The sequence below is a fragment of the Gobio gobio genome (genome assembly GCF_949357685.1).
Source record: "Gobio gobio genome assembly, chromosome: 12".
Lineage (NCBI taxonomy): Eukaryota > Metazoa > Chordata > Actinopteri > Cypriniformes > Gobionidae > Gobio > Gobio gobio.
Genome location: NC_137105.1, coordinates 54,121,747 through 54,140,433, shown reverse-complemented (window position 1 = coordinate 54,140,433; position 18,687 = coordinate 54,121,747). Strand labels below are relative to the sequence as shown.

The 18,687-nt window shown below is 45.7% G+C and overlaps 1 protein-coding gene across 1 annotated transcript in view; it reads right to left on the bottom strand.

Annotated features, from left to right (window-relative positions):
* The window catches only part of LOC307135121 (NLR family CARD domain-containing protein 3-like), a gene marked incomplete at its 3' end in the record, with an annotated part of 233,210 nt that extends 222,189 nt beyond the window's left edge, over nt 1-11,021 (bottom strand). The window contains exons 1-2 of the mRNA XM_079831315.1: nt 9,650-11,021; nt 8,548-9,046 (exon numbers count right to left, since the gene is read on the bottom strand). Coding sequence (XP_079687441.1) covers nt 8,548-9,046; nt 9,650-10,994 — 1,844 coding nt within the window. The 5' untranslated portion in view covers nt 10,995-11,021. The remainder of the gene's footprint in view (nt 1-8,547; nt 9,047-9,649) is intronic.
* Between the last annotated feature and the right edge of the window lie 7,666 nt (nt 11,022-18,687).

The window sequence follows — 18,687 nt, the reverse complement described above, 5'->3', positions numbered from 1 at the left end:
ATTGGGGAAAAAGTGAGGGGTATATTATTGGTAAATGGGAAGATGTAGGACCTCCAAAATTACCATGTGGTTTACATTGGGGTAGAGAGGGGATAAAAGCATTGGGTGTATTTTTGGGAAATGAGCAATTTCAGATGAAAAACTGGGAGGGATTGCTGGAGAAGGTGTCAGCCCGATTGTCTAAATGGAAATGGCTATTACCACAATTGTCGTACAGAGGGCGAGTCTTGGTCATTAACAACTTGGTGGTTTCGACATTGTGGCATAAAATGACGATTATGGAGCCTCCATTTGAGTTGGTTTGTAAAATACAAAGGACAATCGTGAATTTTTTTTGGAGTGGGGCACACTGGATCCATGCTGCAGCGCTTTATTTACCTGTCCCCGAAGGAGGTCAAGGGCTGGTGGATGTGAGAAGTTGGTTGATGGCTTACAGGATACAAGCAGCACAAAGACTTTTATATCAAAAAGACTAAGCTTGGGCCCATACTGCAAGACTTATTTTGAAGAACGCAGGTGGGCTCGGGTTGGATAAGCATTTGTTCATAATGGACTTGGGGAAGGTGAGCCTGTCAGAGATCACTCCCTTCTATAAGTCAATGCTTCAGGCCTGGAAAGAAGTTTTTAAAGTGGATCGAAGTAGTGAAGATACAGGACACTGGACTATGGAAGAACCATTATTTTTTAATCCGATGATCCAAACAAGGCTTTTGTCTTCAGTAAGAGTATCTTCAGTTTTGAAGAGTCATGGGGCTGTGAAAATGAGACACCTCTTGGATGATGATGGATGGAAGTCGGTTGAAATCCTAAAGGAAATGACAGGACTGAAATCTGAACGTCTTGTTTCAAAACTGATAGAGGAGATCTGGAATGTATTATCAAGTGTGAACAGAGTGTACATTGAAAGGAGTCGACCAATGGACTTAAGAGATACAGAAGAGGATTTTCCAAAAATCAGAGTGTCTCCAGTTATACTTGAAGAGAGAGTGGAAGAAAATATGGACTCAATTCTGTCTTTTGATACTCCTCAGCTGGATTGTTTTGAATCAACATCAAAGAAAGCCATTTACTATTCTTCAGTAAAAGTCACACATCAAGTTTCTCTTAAGAGAATAAAGGTTTCGAAGTGGCCAGGTTTGTTGGGACCAGACTTCCTTGTGAGGGACAGTTGGAGAGCCCTGTATAAGCCTCCCATAGAGAAGAGGACAGCAGATTTGCAGTGGAGGTTTATTCACGGGGCGATAGCTACAGACAGACATGTGGCGCACCTGAATCCAGCAGTGGGTGGTGAATGTAGATTCTGTGGGGAACAGGAAGACTTAGAGCATTTATTTTTAAAATGTGGAAGATTACAAGGGTTTTTTAATTTTCTTAAAGATTTATTTAAGGAATTTGATGAAAAATTTTCTGATAGATTATTTATTGGGGGTGTTAAGTATCGGTATTCAATGAGGAGGATGACATGTTTGTTAAATTATTTGTTGGGAACAGTAAAATTGTCAATCTGGAAAACGAGAAAGAATAAAGGGGCACAACTTGGGACTACTGAAGTGGAAATGATGTTTAGAAAATTAGTGGGTGGAAGAATCAGAATCGAATTTGCTTACTATAAACTTGTGAATAATGAGATTGATTTTTGTGATATTTGGGGTTTCAAAGATATATTATGTGTGGTGTTTGAGGGTCAGTTGTTTTTGAATATTTAATTGTTTAATTTGATTATGTTGAATATGATTATTGTGAATATGTATGAGGCATAAGCTGTTATAAAATAAAAGTGTTTTAATTCTCTCTCTCTCTCCCTCTCGCTCTCGCAGATTTTTTTTCTCTCAGATTTTTAAAAGTAGCAATTAATCCACGAATCACGTGCGTGCCGAACCCTGGGGCCTGGTCCGTATGGATCACGGATCAACTGCGATCCGTTGCATCCATAATATTTATTAGTTTATTAATTGTTGTTATTATTTTAAATGATTATTGTCCCTGGTTCAGTCAATGTACTCTTGTAAGAAAGTAGCAGAGGCTGGAACAGACTTTAAAGGGTTAGATTACACAAAAATGTAAATTCTGTCATTAATTCCTCATGTTGTTCCAAAACCATCAGACCTTCGTTCATCTTCAGACACAAATGATGATATTTTTGATGAATTATTTAATAAAAATTTAATTGACACTTTTGGTCGTCCTGCGTACACCAGTAGAGAGACAGTGAAGGACAGACAGAGAATGAGAAAGACAGAGAAAGAGAAAGATGGAAACTGGAAAGCCTGGAGCATCAGAAAGAAAAAGGGGAGGACTGCATTGCTCCTGGATGCAAAAATGAGTTTTGCTGTTAAAACAAATGACAAGAGTCCATTTTCATAAACTGCCACTGAAACAGAGAACAGCCCTGATTCAGATTCAGACACAAAGTCCCAATGTCTCAAGATTTCATAATTATACTGGAATATGTTTCCATAATGACTGTCAGAAGTTAAAATGAAGCTCAATCATTATAAACACTCATTTGTCATTACACAACACACAGAGATCAAAGCTGATGAACCGCAAAATACATATTTCTCACCGTGACTCCACGATTACCAATAAGGACTCCATACGGTGGATAATCTCCAAACATTATCCCTCATCCCATCATCTTCCTTACCATCATCTTTACTGATCCTTCCGTATTACACGCAATAAAGATTTAACTAACTTGTCCTTCACTGCTGCAGTCCTGAATTATTGTTGTTTGTCTATTTTTTATGAGTCCAGAATTGCGTTGCAAACAGCGCTGGAGCCTCTATTGGTCGACTATTTGTGACATAGATTATGAGTTTATCTATTACTCTGTGTAAATTAGACCACACGCGGCGTCCCACAAAGTAATCCACTCTGGTCGGTGACCGGGAAGAAATTCTCACACGACAGATGACTGACGATATCGTCTGAACACTGGACAGAACGCCCGACAGAAAAGGCAGCTCACCGGAACCTGGATGATACTGGATCTCGCCTAAAGACAAAGCGCACCAGTAATACCAGAAACACAGAGCACAGTTCACTCGAGGTCAAGTTCACGTTCATCCACAGGCGTGTGAACTCTGGGCAATGACGAGCCTCCAGATGCCTGCGACCAAACCTGAAGAACTGAAGAGGAACAGAATAAGATCTACCGACTGGACTAGGACAGCGTGACTGAGACCAAGAACAATGAGCGCACGACGAAAGACAGGACAACGTGCTCTATAAAGAATATAGCTGATGAGACACGACAGGTGAACAATTACCAAAACGAGTGGGAGGAGCTAGTGAACCCGTGAGGAACCGCCACCAACAGGTAAGAAAATACATACACACACTAAATCACCCAGGAGTCCTGACAGTATCCCCTCCCCCATGACCGGCACCGGACGGGCATGGAGGAGACTCACCCTGTCGCCGACGGAAGTCCTCGATCAGACCAGGATCCAGTATATCCAGGATCCGGAACCCAGCACCTCTCCTCCGGACCGTAACCCTCCCAGTCCACTAAATACTGAAAACCTCTGCCCCTACGACGAGAATCTAGTAATCTCCTAACTGTATAGGCAGGAGCACCATCCACTAGACGAGGGGCGGGGGGTCTTGGGGCAGAGACAGGGGGATTGTTCCGAGCAAAAAATCACAGGTTTAACCCTGGATACATGAAAAACAGGGTGAACCCGACCAAGACTAGGAGGTAATTTAAGATTAACCGCTACCGGATTAATGACCTTAGATATACTGTATGGCCCAATGAATCGAGGAGCCAGCTTACGAGAAGGCTCACGGAGAGGCAGATCCTTGTTGGAAAGCCATACCCTTTGTCCACAAACATAACGGGGTGGAGGTCGCCGGTGATGGTCAGCCGCAGCTTTGGTTCGTCTGACATTTTGTAATAAAAGTGTCTTAGCTCTCCTCCAAGTGCGTCTGCACCTGCGCACGAAAGCTAAAGCAGACGGAACCGCTGCGTCGGGCTCCTGTGATGGGAAAAGGGGAGGTTGATAACCGATAGACAATTCAAATGGAGACAAATTAGTAGATGCGACGGGAAGAGAATTATGAGAATACTCGACCCAAGGAAGCTGTTGGCACCAAGAGTTCGGATATTTAGACGACAGACAGCGAAGCGTTTGACCGAGATCCTGACTAGCCCGTTCGCATTGCCCGTTGGACTGTGGATGATAACCAGAAGACAGGCTGGCTGTAGCACCGATCTGTCTACAAAACTCCTGCCAAAACCGAGAGATGAACTGATGACCCCTATCTGAAACTACATTAGTCGGAATACTGTGTAACCGAAAGACGTCATCAATCAAAACCTGAGCCATCTCCTTGGCAGAAGGAAGTTTGGGCAGGGGAATAAAATGAACCGCTTTAGAAAAACGATCCACCACAGTCAAAACGACAGTGTTACCATTAGAAGGGCTATATGAGACCAGGGGCGGGAGGGCACGGGCAAAGATTCAAGCAGTCCAGCGGGAGGTTGATTAGAAGCTTTATTACAAGCACAGACTGAACAGGCTAATACAAACTGTCTGACGTCCGAGGTCATGGAAGACCACCAAAAACGTTGACGGATGGCAGCCAACGTTCTCCGAATTCCCGGATGGCCGACAAACTTGGATTCGTGACCCCACCGGATGACATCGGAACGTAACCGCTCAGGAACCCATAGACGACCTGCCGGACACCTCTCCGGATCTTCCCCCCTCTCGGCCGGCCTCTCTCACCCGCTGTTCGATTCCCCACACGAGGGCACCGACCACTCTCCCCTTCCGGGAGAATGGTTTCGGTCCGCTCAGAACCGGAATCCTCGAACAGACGGGAGAGAGCGTCAGGTTTAGTGTTCTTAGACCCCGGCCGGTACGAGAGTGAGAAGTTAAAGCGTTCGAAGAAAAGTGCCCAGCAAGCCTGTCTAGATATTAACCTTCTGGCTGAACGGATATATTCCAAATTTTTATGATCCGTCCAGACCAGAAAGGGCTCCGAGGTTCCCTCCAACCAGTGACGCCAGTCACCCAGAGCGAGTCTTACCGCCAGCAGCTCCCAATTACCTATGTCGTAATTTCGTTCCGCTGGGCTTAACCGATGAGAGAAAAAAGCGCACGGATGCACTCTCTCTTGTCAACAGAAGATTGCTGAGATAAAACGGCGCCTACCCCGACTTCAGATGCATCCACTTCCACTATAAATTGTTTAGCTGAATCAGGAATAGAAAGAACAGGCGCAGAGATGAAATGGGACTTTAATTCATCAAAGGCTTCCTGAGCTTCCTTATTCCAACAGAAACCCACTTTAGAGGAAGTGAGAGCGGTAAGAGGTTTAGAGATCTGGCCAAAATTTCTGATGAAACACAGATAAAAGTTGGCGAAACCCAGAAATCGCTGAAGCTCTGAACCCAGAAACGAAACCGACTCCCTGTGGAACTCGCACTTCTGCACCTTAACAAAGAGCTGATTCTCTAACAGCCGTTGTAAAACCCGGCGAACATGCTGGGTGTGTATCTGCATAGAGGGAGAAAAGATGAGAATGTCATCGAGATACACAAAGACAAACTTGTTAATCATGTCACCCAGCACTTCATTGACCATGGTTTGGAAGACAGCCGATGCGTTACAAAGACCGAACGGAAGAACGCAGTATTCCCAGTGCCCTGATGGTGTATTGAAAGCTGTCTTCCACTCATCGCCCTCCTTGATACGTACCAAGTGATAAGCGTTGCGCAGATCTAACTTGGTAAACACGTGCGCTCCCTGTAATAACTCGAACGCTGATGACATTAAAGGCAAGGGGTACTTATTCTTAACAGTAATGTCATTCAGCCCTCTATAATCAATGCACGGATGAAGAGACCCGTCTTTCTTCTTAACAAATAGAAATCCAGCGCCAGCTGGAGACGAGGAGCGGCGAATGAGACCGGCATTAAGAGATTCATTAATGTACTTATCCATAGCCTCTCTCTCAGGTTTAGATAGGGAAAATATGCGACCCTTAGGTGGAGAAGTGTCTGAGAGAAGTTTGATTTCGCAATCATACGACCGGTGAGGAGGTAGGGAAGTAGCTCGAGCTTTACTGAACACCTGACACAGATCAGAGTACTCCGCCGGAACTCCCGAGAGATCAACATCCGGAACCTGAAAAGTAGAACACACAACAGGAGAAGGAGCAGGACCGAGACATGAAACATGACACGAAGACTTCCACGATAACACAACCAATCATGCCCTAAAATGACCGGCGATTGAGAATGTTCTAATAAATAGAATTCGATCTCCTCACAATGATTGCCAGAAACAAACAAACTCACTGGGGGAGTGCAATGGGTGATAACAGCCATATGCTGTCCCTTTAAAGTCTAAGCGGAGAGAGAAGAAGACAGGGGAATAAAAGGAATATTCCACGATTCGGCCAAACCGGCATCCAGAAAACTCACCTCCACACCAGAGTCTAGCAACGCCTGTGAATGAAAAGACTGTTTATAGTTTATAATTACTAGGAGTGTGTACAGCTTACGGGAGACTTCAATGACGACACGCCCACCAAAACTCCCGAAGTCATCGGCGGGCAGTCTCTTTTCTCTTTTACCAGACATACAGCGGCGATATGCCCCGCCTTACCGCAATACAAGCACAAACCACAGGACAGACGACGATGTCTTTCAGTGGCGGTCAGACGGAGCTTGCCCAGTTGCATGGGTTCCTCCGTTTGGAGAGAAGATGCGGTGAATTCCTCCAGTTCAGAGACGGCGAAATGACGAAACGACCGGCGGATGTCACGTTGACGGTGGCGGGTCTCGATCCTCAACGCCAGGTCGATCGCCGTCTCTAGAGATGTCGGCGGATCTCGTGCAGCGATCTCATCTTGAATAGCAGGGTTGAGACCCTCGAGAAACTGAGCCTGTAATGCAGCGTCATTCCAGCCGCTGGTGATGGCTAGCGTCTTGAACGCGATGGCATAATCCGTGATGGAAGAGGTCCGTTGCAGTAGCCTCACTAGCTCGGCTGCTGCCATGTCCCCACGAAGCGACCGATCAAATAAACTCAACATCTCCATCTCGAGAGCCTCAAACGAAGCCGTACACGGAGCCCTGGCTCCCCATACAGCCATTCCCCACTGTCTCGCCCTTCCGGTGAGAAGAGTCAATACATATGCCACCTTAGATGATGAAGCGGCGAAACGCCGTGGCTGAAGGGCAAAAACAAGGGAACACTGCTGCAAGAAAGCCCGGTTGAGACAGGTGCAGAAGGAGAAGGAAAACGCTCACCGACCTGGGAAACCATTTGGTCTACCCGGGTACTGAGCTCAGTAAATTGTTCGGACAGGACATGAAAATCTCTGGAAGCTTCACTCAACAGAGATGAATGCTGTTCCATGACCACTCCCTGCTGATGAAGTGCGGCGTACACCGAATCCGAACCCTCCGAACTCGCTGACTCCATTGTTGGTGTGCTCATTTTGTCACAAGGAGTCTCGGAGCAAAATGCAAGTTCAAAATGTTTATTTAGAAGGAATCAAGAGAGGGTCAGATGAAGCACAAAAGTCACAGTCCACGGAACAGAGACCACATGCGGCGTCCCACGAAGTAATCCACTCCGGTCGGTCCTCACACGACAGATGACTGATGATATCGTCTGAACACTGGACAGAAGGCAAAACAACGCCTGACAGAAAAGGCAGCTCACCGGAACCAGGATGATACTGGATCTCGCCTAAAGACAAAGCACACCAGTAATACCAGAAACACAGAGCACAGTTCACTCGGGGTCAAGTTCACATTCATCCACAGGCGTGTGAACTCTGGGCAATGACGAGCCTCCAGATGCCTGCGACCAAACCTGAAGAACTGAAGAGGAACAGAATAAGATCTACCGACTGGACTAGGACAGCGTGACTGAGACCAAGAACAATGAGCGCACAACGAGAGACAGGACAACGTGCTCTATAAAGAATATAGCTGATGAGACATGACAGGTGAACAATTACCAAAACAAGTCGGAGTAGCTAGTGAACCCGTGAGGAACCGCCACCAACAGGTAAGAAAATACATACACACACTAAATCACCCAGGAGTCCTGACAGCTGCCTACCAGCTGCAAACACCAATAACACTTTGTTCCATATATATGTTTTTCTATATCGTCATAAATATCATTATGGCAAATATTCTTGAAATATGGTGATATAAATGAGGCTATATCACCCACCCCTACCAACAGCGTCAACCAACCCCGTGATGTCACAGGTTATAGTTCTGCAAGATGGCGGCTCCTTTGCTACAAAAGCTCTAACAAAACATATTTTTTTCTTTTAAATGGTGACATTTATCGTGTTTGTCTATAAGTTTTGATTAGAGTGTAAATCCATTTCCTAAATAATGTTAACTTGACTGACTGCTTCATTTCCACATTAAAATAATGAGAAGGCACGTCATGAGCCCTTTAAGACTCTGAGCTTGTTATTCAGGAGAAAACCTCTCATTTAGCAAATGGTGCTGATTCATTATTAAACATGATTCTTCATTAGTGAATAATTCACACTCACAGAGCTTTTGTGCAGTTGCTCACAGCTGGTATCAGTCTTCTTCTGCACTCAGCTGATGTGTTGTATTTCCTGAGGTTCAGCTCATCCAGCGGCTCCTCTGAGATCTGAAGCATGTAGGCGATTGTTGAGCAGTGAGACGGAGAGAGTTCCTCCTCTGAGTGTTTGTCTGATTTCACAAACTCCTGAATCTCTCTGGACAGAGTCTGATCTTTCACTTCCAGCAGACAGAGGAACAGATTGATGGACTGATCAGCTGAGAGTTCATGCTCATCTTTGATCTTCTGTTGAATGTACTGTGTGATTTCTCTGGTTCTCTGTCTCCTGATGCTCTCTGTGCTTTTCTCTGTGTGTGTCAGTAGATCCTTTAAGAGTCTCTGATTGGACTCCAGAGAGATGCCCAGCAGAAACCGCAGGAACAGATCCAGCCGTCCATTCTCACTCCTGAGGGCTTTATCTACTGCTGATGTTAGTAGATCATACAGAGAGTCTTTACCTACTGCTGATGTTAGTAGATCACACAGAGAGTCTTTACCTACTGCTGATGTTAGTAGATCATACAGAGAGTCTTTACCTACTGCTGATGTTAGTAGATCACACAGAGAGTCTTTACCTACTGCTGATGTTAGTAGATCACACAGAGAGTCTTTACCTACTGCTGATGTAAGTAGATCACACAGAGAGTCTTTACCTACTGCTGATGTTAGTAGATCACACAGAGAGTCTTTACCTACTGCTGATGTAAGTAGATCACACAGAGAGTCTTTACCTACTGCTGATGTTAGTAGATCACACAGAGAGTCTTTATCTACTGCTGATGTTAGTAGATCATACAGAGAGTCTTTATCTACTCCTGATGTTAGTAGATCACACAGAGAGTCTTTATCTACTGCTGATGTTAGTAGATCACACAGAGAGTCTTTATCTACTGCTGATGTTAGTAGATCATACAGAGAGTCTTTACCTACTGCTGATGTTAGTAGATCACACAGAGAGTATTTATCTACTGCTGATGTTAGTAGATCACACAGAGAGTCTTTATCTACTGCTGATGTTAGTAGATCACACAGATAGTCTTTATCTACTGCTGATGTTAGTAGATCACACAGAGAGTCTTTATCAGGCCAGTAAGATCTGAATTCCTGCAGTAGTTTCTTGTTCTTGATCACATGAGAGTAAAACAGATAGAAAGCAGCGAGAAACTCCTGGACGCTCAGATGAATGAAGTTGTAGACTTTCCTCTGATGAATCACAGATTCCTCCTTAAAGATCTCAGTGCAGATCCCAGAATGCACTGCGGCGTCAGTGACGTCTATGCCGCTCTCCCTCAGGTCCTCCTCATAGAACATCACATTGCCCTTCATCAGCTGTTTGAAAGCCACTTCAGCAAGTTTCACAATCACTTCTCTGTTGGACGGCAGGAGTTTCTCTGGATCTCTCTCTTCATACTTCTGATTCCTCATGTTGATCTGAATCAGCAGCAAGTGGATGTACATTTCAGTCAGAGTTTGAGGGATTTCTGCACTGCAATCTTCTTCCAGGAGCTTTTGAAGCACAGTGGATGAGATCCAGCAGAAGACGGGTATGTGGCACATGATGTGGAGGCTTCTTGCTCTTCTGATGAGTGAGATGATTCTGCTGGCTTGATGCTCGTCCCTGATTCTCTTCCTGAAATATTCCTCCTTCTGAGGCTCATTGAATCCCTGAATCTCTGTCAGACGGTTGATGTATTCGGAGGGGATCTGATTGGCTGCTGCTGGTCTGGAGGTGATCCAGATGAGAGCCGAGGGAAGCATCTCTCCTTTCATGAGCTTTGACATCAACACATCCACTGATGAAGTCTCAGTCACACCAGAAACTTCCTTTGACATCAACACATCCACTGATGAAGTCTCAGTCACACCAGAAACTTCCTGAGCGTCTGAAAACCTCAGTGTGATTCTGCTTTCATCCAGACCATCAAAGATGAACACAACTTTACACTCCTCATAAATCCTTGAGTCCAGATCTTGAAGTTCAGGATGAAAGTCCAGCAGAAGTCTGTGAAGACTGTACTGATGATCTCGGATCAAGTTCAGCTCTCGAAATGGAAGCACAAACATGAAATCTACATCCTGATTGGCTCTTCCCTCGGCCCAGTCCAGAATGAACTTCTGCACAGAGACGGTTTTTCCGATTCCAGCGATGCCTTTAGTAAGAACAGTCTTTATCTGCTCTTTCTCCTCACGTCCTGGTTCAGGTGAGGCTGTAAAGATGTCATTGCAGTAGATTGGAGTGTCTTCTGAGTGTTGTGTTCTGGCTGTTTTCTCCATCTGTAAAACCTCATGTTCTTCATTCACTCCTCCTCTCTCTCCCTCTATGATGTAGAGCTGTGTGTAGATCCTGTTCAGGAGGGCTTCATTCTCCTGGAGTTTCATTCCCTCAAATAATCTCTCATACTTGTTCTTCATGCTGGTTTTGTGTCGGTCTTTGACTCTCTGGAGTTTTTTGTCTCTGGAAAAAAAAAATAACAGAACAGGTTAAAAATTATGTAAAATAAAGGATTTAAATAAATAAAATGTAAACTTAAATTATACAGTAAATCAAAACAGATCAATCTGGTATTTTCTGTATAATTAATGCATTCATGTCAGCTTCAGTTGAACACTTTTCACAATGCAAATTGATCCAGAGCAGCTTCACAGAAAACAGAGAAGTAGAAAAACACAGAGAAAAGGAAAAGCGTGTCTTTCAATCCTCCAGCGAGCAGCTCAAGGTGACAGAGACCAGGAACAAACTCACTAAGAGCTTTAAGAGATGATGAAGAAACCCAAACCTCATCCTCCATCTGACACCAGAGATTCTGTCAGACAATAAGTGTCTTATATCTGGACATTGGGGTCAAAGTTCATCACTGAATGTTTGTCCACAGATTTGAGGTGAAATCAGAAATAAAAACCGAAATCATCTCTGTGTGTTCAGTGTTTCTGAGTCTCATATTAAATGTTGTCTCTAAGTTACACTAGAGCAGTTAAAGGGATAAAGGGACCCGTTAAATTCAGCCAAACATGAGAATCCAGTCATTATTTAATCAACCTGATGTTGTTCTAATGGCTTATGATCTTCTTTCTTCTTCAGGCCACAAAAGGAGAAATGTTGATAAATGTCCTGCTCGTGTTTGTCTGTGTAATGGCAGTAAATACTGACCGGCTTCAAGCTTTAAAGATTCACAGAATGATCCCATCATTCAGTCAGTGTGGAGAATGCTCACAGCCATTGGAATAACAGGGAAGGAGAGGAAGGCAGCAGCTCGCAGGATGGGGGAGGCAGCGGAAAGAGCCTCTTGCTGGTTATGGAGCAAGAGGGAGGAGTTGAGCTGGGAGCCAGGAGGGGAAGATGGGCAGTGACTTGGCCACCACTGCCGACCCACCATCGGGAGGGTGTTGCGGATAAGGGTCGAAACACCCAATAAACGATGGGTACCGCCTGATGACATCAACCCCTCCTGACCAAGGCTATATTCACTTAAGGTGAACGAATGGGAGAAGCATTTTCGAATGTATTTGTAATCTAGAAACTCTGGGTAACCAGTGACTTCCAGGAAAGTCTGGGTGGCAACCGAGGAAGTTTGGTGACGCTGGAAAGACAGCTGACCTCCAGGAAAGACTGGCGTGGGTGTATGAGGCTAGCAACCTCATCCACAGCACTCGCAAGAGGGCACCAACTCAAGCTACAGAAAGTAATACAGAGCAATACCCCCAGAGTCTCCCGAGAGGGGAGGGGGATGAGAGACTCGTTAGGACAGATATAACGGTAACGGCCAGGAATGAAATATGGACACAGAGACGGCTCACCCAAACAACTTTAACCGGGAGGGCATTGGAAGTAAAGTGTCATTGCGGAAAGACCTGCAAGAATAGAAGAGGGCTTAAGATACACCAAAGCCGAACCAACTGTGGAAAAGAGGGGTCACAGGAGCAGCGCACAGCGGTAGCACCTGGTGAGACCCAGGAGAGCTCCAGGCAGGAAGCACCCCACAGTACTGGAGATCTCTCAGCACCTGTGTCACCTCAAGACCTCAGGAGGGACCCACCCAATGCCACCCCAGGGAGCCAACCCCATCCTGCGAGGGAACAGATCAAATGGCCCAAGATGAGCGATAACAAAGAGTGGTACCAACTAGACCAAGATCTCGACAAAGTGCTAGAAGCCACACTAGCAGGGACGGCCGAGCAGAAAGTCAATACTCTCACAACAATAACCTATAACCTGGCAAAGGAGCGTTTTGGAATTCAGGAGAAGAAAATCAACATCAAGTCTGCACAGCAGCCAAACAGAAGAGAGAGGGAAATTCATCGATTAAGGGGAGAAATCAAGAATCTCACCAGGCAGTTCAAAAGAGCCCTTGCTGATGAAAGGGAAGGCATCAAGGACCTGACAAGTCAACTCTGGGAGCGCCTTTGCAGACTCCGAAAAGCAGAAAGAACTCGGCAGAAGAGGAAGGATAGGGAGAACAAAAGATCTCAGTTCACCAAAGACCCCTTCCGATTCACCAGAACACTGTTGGGTGAAGCAAAATCTGGAAGGCTGACCAGCCCCAGAGGAGATGTGGAGGCGTTCTTGAGGGAGACCCACAATGACACCTCCAGAAACCAGGCCCTGGACGCCAACCCAAACATCAGCAGTATAAAGACCCCGGAAAAAGAGCTCAACATCAGTGAACCATCCTGGAGGGAAGTCCAAGAGGTGGTGAAGAAGGCCAGAACAGGGTCTGCCCCCGGCCCAAGCTGTATACCTTACAAGGTATATAAGAAATGCCCAATGCTTCTCCGGAGGCTGTGGAAGCTGTTCCGGAGGATCTGGAGAAAAGGTACCATTCCATCAGGCTGGAAGAAGGCAGAGGGCTGTTTCGTGCCAAAGGAAGAGAACTCCTCAACCACTGACCAATTCAGAACAATCTCACTGCTAAGTGTAGAAGGCAAGATCTTCTTTTCTGTACTGGCTAAGAGGATGACCTCGTACATGACAGAGAATGGATACATCAACACTGCCATCCAAAAAGGTGGAATTCCAGGCTTCTCTGGATGCCTGGAACATACCGGAGTTCTCAGTCAGATGATCCGTGAGGCCAAAGCCAGTAAGGGCAACCTGACTGTTGTCTGGTTGGATTTGGCCAATGCCTATGGATCAATCCCTCACACCCTCATCCATGCAGCACTAGACCACTACCACATCCCGCAGCACATCAAAAGAATGATCACCAGCTACTTTGGTGGAATCCAGCTACGATTCAAGGCGGCTAATTTTACAACTCAGTGGCAAAGCCTGGAAAAAGGTATCGTAACTGGCTGCACAATCTCCCCTATTCTCTTCGTCATGGGAATGAACCTTCTAATAACAGCTGCGGCGAAGGAAGCACGGGGTCCAAAAATGGAGTCAGGCATCCAACAACCCCCAATAAGAGGTTACATGGACGACCTTACCGTGACGACCACAACCCATGTGGAGGCAAGGTGGGTGCTAACTGTCCTGGGCCACATGGCAACGTGGGCCAGAATGAAGTTTAAACCAAAGAAATCAAGGAATTTGGGGATCAGGGACGGGAAGTTGACCAACAGGTTTAAGATGCATTTCCAAGGGGAAGTGATTCCATCAATAGAGGAGAATCCAATCAAGTGTATCGGAAAGTGGTTCGATGACTCACTTACTGATAGGAATAACATAGCCAGTACGGAAAAGCAGATGGAGGAATGCTGAGGAGGATCGAAAAATCAGGGCTCCCTGGGAAGTTTAAAGCTTGGCTCTATCAACACGGACTGTTGCCAAGACTCATGTGGTTGCTGACTGTGTATGAGGTCCCGATGACATGCGTTGAAGGAGTGGAGAGGAAGATCAATAAGTACCTCCGAAAGTGGTTAGGAATCCCTCCAAGCTTCACTTCAGTAGGCCTCTACATAAGATCAGGGCAGCTCCAACTTCCTCTGTCATCCGTAGTTGAGGAATTCAAAGTTGCAAAGTGCAGAGTCGTAATGACATATAGAGACTCACAGGATGAACAAGTCAGACATGCAGGCGTCATCACAAGATCAGGTCGCAGGTGGGCAGTGGATTCATCTGTTGCACAAGCTGAGAGCATGCTGAAGCTACGTGATGTCATCGGAGCACCATGCTCAGGAAGACAGGGTCTTGGAACCTCACATTTTCAACAGTGGAGGAAGGCAGGAACCAGTGAAAGAAGAGCCATGATTCAAGAGGAGGTTCGGAACCTGGAAGAGGAAGGACGAAGATCAAGGGCAGTGGACCTAGCTTCTCAGGGGGCCTGGACCAGATGGGATCTTCCCAAGAGGAAGATTACCTGGGCAGACCTATGGAGACTGGAGCCGTTCCGCATCTCCTTCCTGCTGAGGTCAGTGTATGACACACTCCCAACCCCAACAAACTTGCACAAGTGGGGCATGAGAGAGGACCCATTGTGCAAGCTTTGTGGGGAGAGAGGCACCATGGCACACATCCTGGCCGGGTGTAAAAAAGCACTCACTCAGGGAAGGTACAGGTGGCGCAACGATAGGGTGCTCATGACACTCGCTAGCACCTTAGAGCAGGAGAGGAAAAAGAGACGCCAGCCTCTTCGGAAAACAACTTCGATCCAGTTTGTAAGGGAGGGGGAAATTCCACCAACCACAGCAACAACAAGAACCAGTCTGCTACAAAAGGCCCAATCATGGGAAATGAAGGTCGACCTGAGAGGAAGGCTGCAATTCCCCAGTTTGTCCAGACAACCCTGAGGCCGGATGTGGTACTGTGGTCTGAAGAGGGAAAAAAGATCATCCTCATAGAACTTACAGTCCCATGGGAAGAGGGGTGTGAACAGGCCTTTGAAAGAAAGAGTGCCAAATATCAAGACCTGCTGCACGACTGCAGGGGAAAAGGATGGCAGGCCTGGCTTTTCCCGGCCGAGGTCGGCTGTAGAGGATTCCCTGCTCAGTCAGTGTGGAGAATGCTCACAGCCATTGGAATAACAGGGAAGGAGAGGAAGGCAGCAGCTCGCAGGATGGGGGAGGCAGCGGAAAGAGCCTCTTGCTGGTTATGGAGCAAGAGGGAGGAGTTGAGCTGGAAGCCAGGAGGGGAAGATGGGCAGTGACTTGGCCACCACTGCCGACCCACCATCGGGAGGGTGTTGCGGATAAGGGTCGAAACACCCAATGAACGATGGGTACCGCCTGATGACATCAACCCCTCCTGGCCAAGGCTATATTCACTTAAGGTGAACGAATGGGAGAAGCATTTTCGAATGTATTTGTAACCATCAGACTCGAGCTCTATAATCAAAGTGTTCTGAGGGGATATGAGAGTTTGGTTAAAAAAAAAAAATGTCCTGACCTTCTCTGTTGGTCTGCAGGGAGGCAGGAAAAGCACACAAGCACATCATTTAGAGAAATCAAGATGAATTAACACACACACACACACACACACACGTCTAAAACCCTTAAAGTGTGAGTTCTTTCTTCTCTGAGGTGAAGATCTCCAGAACGGTTGTCAGATGACAGTCCATAAACACCAGAACTCCACAGAGATATTCACCTCAGAGATCAGCATTCTGGGATACTTTGCAGTTTTTTTTTATTTTCTTTCAATACTTTTGCAATTTGCAAGTTCTGTCTGCAGTTTAATTTATTATATTGTCTCTAATACTAGATCATATCTCACCTCTTCGTAGACACACAGCTGGGGTCAGAGGTCACTGCTTCGCTGAATTTAGGAGAATGATGCATGGATCGGTCAATCTTCAGAGACACACAGCTGGGGTCAGAGGTCACTGCATCACTGAATTTAAGAGGAGGACCCATGGATCGGTCACTCTTCATAGACACACAGCTGGGGTCAGAGGTCACTGCTTCACTGAATTTAGGAGGAGGACCCATGGATCGGTCACTCTTCATAGACACACAGCTGGGGTCAGAGGTCACTGCATCACTGAATTTAAGAGGAGGGCCCATGGATCGGTCACTCTTCATAGACACACAGCTGGGGTCAGAGGTCACTGCATCACTGAATTTAAGAGGAGGATCCATGGATCGGTCACTCCTCACAGACACACAGCTGGGGTCAGAGGTCACTGCTTCACTGAATTTAAGAGGAGGACCCATGGATCGGTCACTCCTCACTGACACACAGCTGGGGTCAGAGGTCACACAGCTGGGTTCTGCAGATGAAGATCTCTCTCTGCTCCCTCTGTTCTCCATAATGACAAACTGACCTCAGACCTGCACACAGAGAACAAATCACATTATATATACAATATATTACATTATTGAATACTTTAAAAATGCAGAGAATTGATGAATAATTATGATGATAAATAATTACCTCTACACTTCAATCACAGTCATAAGGGCCCTATCATACACCCGGTGCAAGTGTAAAAATGTTTTGCTAGTTTCAGTGTGACGCACCCATGGGCGTCTGGTCTGAACACCAGGTTCAACATGTGTTCAGGTGTTGCTATTGTGAGGAACTGAAAACCACTGACCATTGACCAACACACACCGGCTCTAAAGTCAATAGTGCAGTATTTGTGTGTTATTTAAAGAGTGTGTTAGTGATATCAGCCTATAGGAGGAGCACAACACACATACACTGATTATTACACACACACACACACACACACACACACACACACACACACACACTCTCTGATTATTACACACACACACACACACACACACACACTGATTATTACACACACACAAACACACATACACACACTCTGATTATTACACACACACACACACACACACACTCTGATTATTACACACACACACACACACACACACACACACACACTCTGATTATTACACACACAGGGACATGTAGCACACACACACACACACACACACTCTGATTATTACACACACAGGGACACGCAGCACACACACACTGTAACGGTGGTGACCCCCAAAACAACAAGTCACTATTCAGTGTTCAATAAATTGTTGTTGTTGTTTTTTTAATCAAACTTGTTCGGGCGCCTGGCAGGTATAGGCCTGCCAACAAAACAAAAAAAAACCCCAGGATAGTTTTCAATAACCACCCGTTACATTCAATAAACTCAAAATGATCAGTTTTTAGTTTTGGCAAGTTTTTACTCAAATGGGTTTACACAAAACACCCACCAAAATAAGAAAAACCATCAAACTTAGTTTTATAAATAGGAACAATACAGTCACACAAAAATAATTAAGTCATACGGAACAAACAAAACAAAACAAAAAAACAGAGGAACAATTTCAGACCCCCACTACTTATTCTCCTTGTTCGTGGTTTGTATTTACATCCGTGCCAATACGTCATAGTTCATTAATGGTAGATTCACATGTCCGTTTTAAACCCAAATTTGTCCATGAGGAAGAAAAAACACTAATGCATAAGTAGTTCGTAGAAGGGGAATAAAATCAACAAAACAAAATAAATATCAACAATAGACTCGATCAGTCTGTATGCGTTTGTGTATGTGTGCATGTATTTGTGTGCGTGGGTGTGTGTGTCGGAGAGAGAGCGCGTATGTGCTTGATGATTTGGGGAAGTGAATGGATTTGCGTCACTGACCAAGTGCAGCTGATCACAGGGCTATTGAAGAGTGTCTAGGGACCGTAGTGGACTCAACGATGATCCTGGATTACGACCAGCTTTCCCCTTTGAAAGGCTTAGCGATGCTTCTACGTGAAGGTACCTTTGCGCCAGTTCACAAGCTCGGTCTAGCAGATCTGGAAACGTCAGGCCGACAGGAACACGAGCCACACTCCCCAGGATACCGCACTCGACTCCTCTCCCACCACTCTCAACTCAACTGTGTTTACTTGTGACGTCTCTCTCCCCCTTCCGGTGTGTGCGCTTCACCCTTATATTCACTTCCCTCATTAACGGACATGCACACCTCCCTTTTACCTTTCGTGCAATGAAAGTGAACGTCAACAAATGGCATCCGGATTTTTCCGTTCTGCCACAACACACACACACACACACACACACACACACACACACACACACACACACACACACACACACAAACACAAACACACACATCAAATATTAAGATAAAAGGATTCCTCTCTGGAGAAGCGTTCAGTCTCTCCTCATGTAAATAGTAAATCCTCTCATGGCACA